Raw genomic sequence first — 7,119 nt, 5'->3', positions numbered from 1 at the left:
GCAGGTGCTCAATTGTCAAAAGTGAAAAATTGGTTTTGTCTTCCGAATGCACCATTTCTGTAAATTTGCTAATAATCTTTTAAAAATAGTAAATGCCATTATTTTTGCAAAATTATTACGAGATCTATTATACTAATAACGGTTTGATAAAATACAGTAGACTGCCTACTGGATAATAGTTCCAGTCCACCTGTAGACAGGGATCTCACATCAGCTTGTATATTATACAAGGATAAGATTTGATAAATTCAGTTATTTGACTGAACACTGGCTCTGTTTAAATCAGAGATTTAAACATACATAGTCTAACCTAGCTCCATAACTAACAGCCAATTTATTCTAATTAGAATAATAGATCTCGTAATAATTTTGCAAAAATAGTGGCATTTACTATTTTAAAAAGCTCGGGTGCAGGGGGGGGGGGGGGTTATGTAAAAGCCTGGTTTGTGCCTCGGAGAGGCTATGGGATCCAGTAAGATCGTCCTTCCTTTCCTCCCTAGAATCTGGATGTAGCAGGTGCTCAATTGTCAAAAGTGAAAAATTGGTTTTGTCTTCCGAATGCACCATTTCTGTAAATTTGCTAATAATCTTTTAAAAATAGTAAATGCCATTAATTTTGCAAAATTATTACGAGATCTATTATACTAATAACGGTTTGATAAAATACAGTAGACTGCCTACTGGATAATAGTTCCAGTCCACCTGTAGACAGGGATCTCACATCAGCTTGTATATTATACAAGGATAAGATTTGATAAATTCAGTTATTTGACTGAACACTGGCTCTGTTTAAATCAGAGATTTAAACATACATAGTCTAACCTAGCTCCATAACTAACAGCCAATTTATTCTAATTAGAATAATAGATCTCGTAATAATTTTGCAAAAATAGTGGCATTTACTATTTTAAAAAGCTCGGGTGCAGGGGGGGGGGGTTATGTAAAAGCCTGGTTTGTGCCTCGGAGAGGCTATGGGATCCAGTAAGATCGTCCTTCCTTTCCTCCCTAGAATCTGGATGTAGCAGGTGCTCAATTGTCAAAAGTGAAAAATTGGTTTTGTCTTCCGAATGCACCATTTCTGTAAATTTGCTAATAATCTTTTAAAAATAGTAAATGCCATTATTTTTGCAAAATTATTACGAGATCTATTATACTAATAACGGTTTGATAAAATACAGTAGACTGCCTACTGGATAATAGTTCCAGTCCACCTGTAGACAGGGATCTCACATCAGCTTGTATATTATACAAGGATAAGATTTGATAAATTCAGTTATTTGACTGAACACTGGCTCTGTTTAAATCAGAGATTTAAACATACATAGTCTAACCTAGCTCCATAACTAACAGCCAATTTATTCTAATTAGAATAATAGATCTCGTAATAATTTTGCAAAAATAGTGGCATTTACTATTTTAAAAAGCTCGGGTGCAGGGGGGGGGGGGTTATGTAAAAGCCTGGTTTGTGCCTCGGAGAGGCTATGGGATCCAGTAAGATCGTCCTTCCTTTCCTCCCTAGAATCTGGATGTAGCAGGTGCTCAATTGTCAAAAGTGAAAAATTGGTTTTGTCTTCCGAATGCACCATTTCTGTAAATTTGCTAATAATCTTTTAAAAATAGTAAATGCCATTATTTTTGCAAAATTATTACGAGATCTATTATACTAATAACGGTTTGATAAAATACAGTAGACTGCCTACTGGATAATAGTTCCAGTCCACCTGTAGACAGGGATCTCACATCAGCTTGTATATTATACAAGGATAAGATTTGATAAATTCAGTTATTTGACTGAACACTGGCTCTGTTTAAATCAGAGATTTAAACATACATAGTCTAACCTAGCTCCATAACTAACAGCCAATTTATTCTAATTAGAATAATAGATCTCGTAATAATTTTGCAAAAATAGTGGCATTTACTATTTTAAAAAGCTCGGGTGCAGGGGGGGGGGGGGTTATGTAAAAGCCTGGTTTGTGCCTCGGAGAGGCTATGGGATCCAGTAAGATCGTCCTTCCTTTCCTCCCTAGAATCTGGATGTAGCAGGTGCTCAATTGTCAAAAGTGAAAAATTGGTTTTGTCTTCCGAATGCACCATTTCTGTAAATTTGCTAATAATCTTTTAAAAATAGTAAATGCCATTAATTTTGCAAAATTATTACGAGATCTATTATACTAATAACGGTTTGATAAAATACAGTAGACTGCCTACTGGATAATAGTTCCAGTCCACCTGTAGACAGGGATCTCACATCAGCTTGTATATTATACAAGGATAAGATTTGATAAATTCAGTTATTTGACTGAACACTGGCTCTGTTTAAATCAGAGATTTAAACATACATAGTCTAACCTAGCTCCATAACTAACAGCCAATTTATTCTAATTAGAATAATAGATCTCGTAATAATTTTGCAAAAATAGTGGCATTTACTATTTTAAAAAGCTCGGGTGCAGGGGGGGGGGGTTATGTAAAAGCCTGGTTTGTGCCTCGGAGAGGCTATGGGATCCAGTAAGATCGTCCTTCCTTTCCTCCCTAGAATCTGGATGTAGCAGGTGCTCAATTGTCAAAAGTGAAAAATTGGTTTTGTCTTCCGAATGCACCATTTCTGTAAATTTGCTAATAATCTTTTAAAAATAGTAAATGCCATTATTTTTGCAAAATTATTACGAGATCTATTATACTAATAACGGTTTGATAAAATACAGTAGACTGCCTACTGGATAATAGTTCCAGTCCACCTGTAGACAGGGATCTCACATCAGCTTGTATATTATACAAGGATAAGATTTGATAAATTCAGTTATTTGACTGAATTTTGACTGATTTTTTTGGATTGATGTTGAAATGTAGTCTTTTTGAGACTACATTTTAAATGTAGTGTGTGTGGAGGCGTGTATGTTAGGTATTACCTAATATACACGGTGTAATATATCTATCTGTGTGAAATAGATTAAATCCATTTATTTGATATTCAGCTAATAGTTCTGTATTTTCTACATTCATCCATGTTTTGGTAAGTGCAATAATATGTATTGTTTCATTGCAGATTAGAGATTCAAGATAGTTCTAGATTTCCGAAGTACTGAAACGCGCGCCATACAGGCTTGGTGGATCTAGGTGCAAGGTAAAATTATTTACATTTACTTTTGTATTTATGTTTTGTATTTATATGCATATATGCATTTATATGCATTATTCTATAGAATAATAGATCTCGTAATAATTTAGCAAAAATAGTGGCATTTACTATTTTTAAAAGATTATTAAAAAATTTACTGATATGGTGCATTCGGAAGGGCGAAGAGGGAGAACGGCCTGTTGACATAGCTCGGGTGCAGGGGGGGGGGGTTGTGTAAAAGCCTGGTTTGTGCCTCGGAGAGGCTATGGGATCCAGTAAGTTCAGTAGAACTTCGGTTTCAACCCTTTTACCCTGTTGTAGCTCAGTCGATTAAGGCAGTGTCTGGGATGCTCCCGGACGCAGGTTCGAATCCTCGTCACGGCCCTTGTGGATTTGTTCATTTGATGCATCACGTTATTGTGATCTGTGTGTGTAATTCTTCACTTGCTACAGCAACAGGAATGTGTGTGTATGTATTTGTGTTGTTGAATATGACCGAAAGTGTAAGATTAATGATTCTAACACAAATCGTCTGAATATTTGTTTTTCTTCACTGTCGAGAGTAGTTAAAAAAATTTACTCGAGTTTATTTTCACACTTTATTTATGGTCCTTAAGTCCCTCTCCTTAATGCTGCTGCTGTTTCTCGCATCTTTGCATCGCTTGTATGTTTGGGGGTTTGGCCTCTTGCTATATATTGATTCCATTTGTGTGTGTTTGGGTCTCAGGCCCTCTCGCAATTTCTGTTGAACAAACCCCTTTTCCTAGTTCTGCATCTCTCCTTTGGTACAAATTTTGTTGTGCTTTTATCATATATTTCACAAAACTTGACATACATTTCATTTACTTCATGTCCTATCAGCAAGTGTTTGTCAAATTCTTTAAGGAAAGTTTATCATCCTGATTGCAGATCTCTAGCGATATTATGTCAACTTCTTGTGGATTCGCAATCATTATTTAATTTACCTTTAGGTGTTCTTTCACCAGCACAGCAACACTGTACCTCTCCCAACCAGTTTAAGATAAAAACTAAGTACTAACTAATTAACTCAATGTAACCTACCTTACCCCCAAAATGACAACCCATGTCTTCTATTTTAAACAATGCTGTTTTGTTGACCAAATTGTATTTTTTTTTTTTTCTGCAATGTTTCCCCCCCCCCACCACTCTACCACCACATTGAGTTTAGTAGCTCTGTGCACGTCAGGTGCTGTTTAATATACAGACCTACTCCTCCATTTGACCTAGTTTCTCTATCACATCTATATCACTTTGTGCTTTAGCCCTGGTGGAGCTTGGTCCACCAGGCTGTTGTTTGGAGTGGCCCGCAGATCCACATACAGTCTGCATATGATATACAGTCTGTTGATCAATTAAACTACAGTAGTTAGTTTTTATCATCCGAATGCACCAATATGTGTTCATTCTTCCCAGATGAAGGAACTAGGTAATATTCATCATCTGAATGCACCATCTGATGCTTTAACACACTCATGATACACGAGAGGTTTAAAAAACTTTTAAAACTTTTAAAACTTTTTGACCTATGTATTTAAAAGCAATTCTAAAGTTAAAAAGTGTAGCATAGGCCCCTCGCAGAATGTTCTTAATATGATCCTCAGGTTATAGTTTTCTATCTAAAACCACCCCTAGATCTCTTTCTTGATCAGAATTCTTTATAGATCTCAGTGGCTCGATCATAGAAACTGCTCTAAATCCTTGTTTGCCTGGATTGTGGAGGTCATTGGTCTCTATAAAACTAGTAATCTGACTCCTGATCACTCTCAAATAATTTTATTATGTGGGATGTTAGTGCAACTGGTCTATAATTCTTTGCCAATGCTTGTGTTGTGTTGTGTTGTTTTGGTAGTGATGTGCAATGTGTTGTTTTGGTAGTGATTCGTCCAGTTCTGGTAGTAGTGCGGTTGTTGTGTAGTGTAGTACTTGTGTGCTTGTTAATGACTTGTATTCCAGTCTTGTGGGTATCTCCTTTCCCCTACGGGCCAACTGCTTTGTTCTTACCTAGCATTTTGCTTTGTTTGGGTATGAATGTTTGTGTGCCGTATATTTTGCAAAATTTGCCATATATCTCATTATTTACTCCTCTGCCTAGCAACAAGTCTGTCTAATTATACTCATTAACTGTTTTTCAAAGTTCCCCATAGTGTCCTTTATTGAAATCGAGTTCATGAACCGTTTCAATGTTCTTATTTTCTTCTAGATTATATCTTAAAGTATATTTAAATGTTATTGTTATTAAATGTTATTGTGACATTGCATTGCAATTGAGCTATGTTGTTTACCATACCGTTCATTTCGTGAGTATAAGTATAGATGCCACACTTGTGACAGGTAAAACCATGCCTTTTTTGAAAAACAGCACCGTCTGTTGCACGTAAGAGCAACCCACACTATATTATGTTGCGATATTATTTCAATATTTCCGATTGTATTGATAATTTGAATTTTCATAGATTTCAATTTATTTTCATTTCGATTTAATAATTTTGTGTGACATTGCATTGAAATTGAGCTGTGTTGTTTACCATACTGTTCATTTCATGAGTATAGTTTATTTTTTTATTTTTTTCATTTCATTTTTTTAGCTGTTCTTATTTTTCAGTGATGGGAATATCAGATCATTTGATGTTCCCAATTTTCTGATGGAAGCATCAGACCATTATAGAATGCATCGGATGAGGTAGTTTGGAATGGTGGGGAGGACGAGAGGGGGGTATGGTGGGGAAGACGAGGGGACAGAGGAGAGGGTAATGGTGGGGAGGACGAGGGGACTGGGGAGTTGGGGATGGTGGGGACAGGGGAATGCTGGGGAGGACAAAGGGACAGGTGAATGGGAGATGGTGGGGGAGGAAGAAGGACAGGGGAGGGGAAAATGGTAAGGAGGACGATGGGACAGGGAAGTGGGAATAGTGGGGATGATGTGGGGACAGGGAAGTGGGAAGGACGAGAGGACTGTGGAATGGGGAATAGCAAAGTGAATTATAATTATATATATTAATTAATTCTTATAAATTTCCAGAAGCCTGTATCAACACCCACACTAATGCAACTGAAAGAGATGTTGAGACAAGTATTGCTGATATGTTGAAGAACGCCCCAAACAAACTCGGTGGAAACAGATACAAGGTAAAGTTTGCCAATTTGCTGTAGTCTAATTCAATTTCTTTTTAGTAATCTTCGAGAACATTTATGCTATGAATAAGATAAAATAATGTAACTGATTTTGATTTATTTACTATTTATTATTTATTTACCGTTATTAGTATAATAGATCTCGTAATAATTTTGCAAAAATAATGGCATTTACTATTTTAAAAAGCTCGGGTGCAGGGGGGGGGGTTATGTAAAAGCCTGGTTTGTGCCTCGGAGAGGCTATGGGATCCAGTAAGATCGTCCTTCCTTTCCTCCCTAGAATCTGGATGTAGCAGGTGCTCAATTGTCAAAAGTGAAAAATTGGTTTTGTCTTCCGAATGCACCATTTGTGTAAATTTGCTAATAATCTTTTAAAAATAGTAAATGCCATTATTTTTGCAAAATTATTACGAGATCTATTATACTAATAACGGTTTGATAAAATACAGTAGACTGCCTACTGGATAATAGTTCCAGTCCACCTGTAGACAGGGATCTCACATCAGCTTGTATATTATACAAGGATAAGATTTGATTTACTTTTGTATTTATATGCATATATGCATTTATATGCATTATTCTCTAGAATAATAGATCTCGTAATAATTTTGCAAAAATAGTGGCATTTACTATTTTAAAAAGCTCGGGTGCAGGGGGGGGGGGGTTTGTGTAAAAGCCTGGTTTGTGCCTCGGAGAGGCTATGGGATCCAGTAAGATCGTCCTTCCTTTCCTCCCTAGAATCTGGATGTAGCAGGTGCTCAATTGTCAAAAGTGAAAAATTGGTTTTGTCTTCCGAATGCACCATTTCTGTAAATTTGCTAATAATCTTTTAAAAATAGTAAATG

The 7,119-nt window shown here is 36.3% G+C and overlaps 1 protein-coding gene across 1 annotated transcript in view; it reads left to right on the top strand.

The window, feature by feature from the left end:
- Positions 1-3,010: 3,010 nt before the first annotated feature.
- LOC138351852 (uncharacterized) overlaps positions 3,011-7,119 on the top strand; it is a 6,235-nt gene continuing 2,126 nt past the window's right edge. The window contains exons 1-2 of the mRNA XM_069303864.1: positions 3,011-3,127; positions 6,162-6,268. Coding sequence (XP_069159965.1) covers positions 6,224-6,268 — 45 coding nt within the window. The 5' untranslated portion in view covers positions 3,011-3,127; positions 6,162-6,223. The remainder of the gene's footprint in view (positions 3,128-6,161; positions 6,269-7,119) is intronic.

This window comes from Procambarus clarkii, chromosome 51, assembly GCF_040958095.1.
Source record: "Procambarus clarkii isolate CNS0578487 chromosome 51, FALCON_Pclarkii_2.0, whole genome shotgun sequence".
In the NCBI taxonomy this organism is placed as follows: Eukaryota; Metazoa; Arthropoda; class Malacostraca; order Decapoda; family Cambaridae; genus Procambarus; species Procambarus clarkii.
This window is presented reverse-complemented; position numbering and strand designations above follow the sequence as displayed.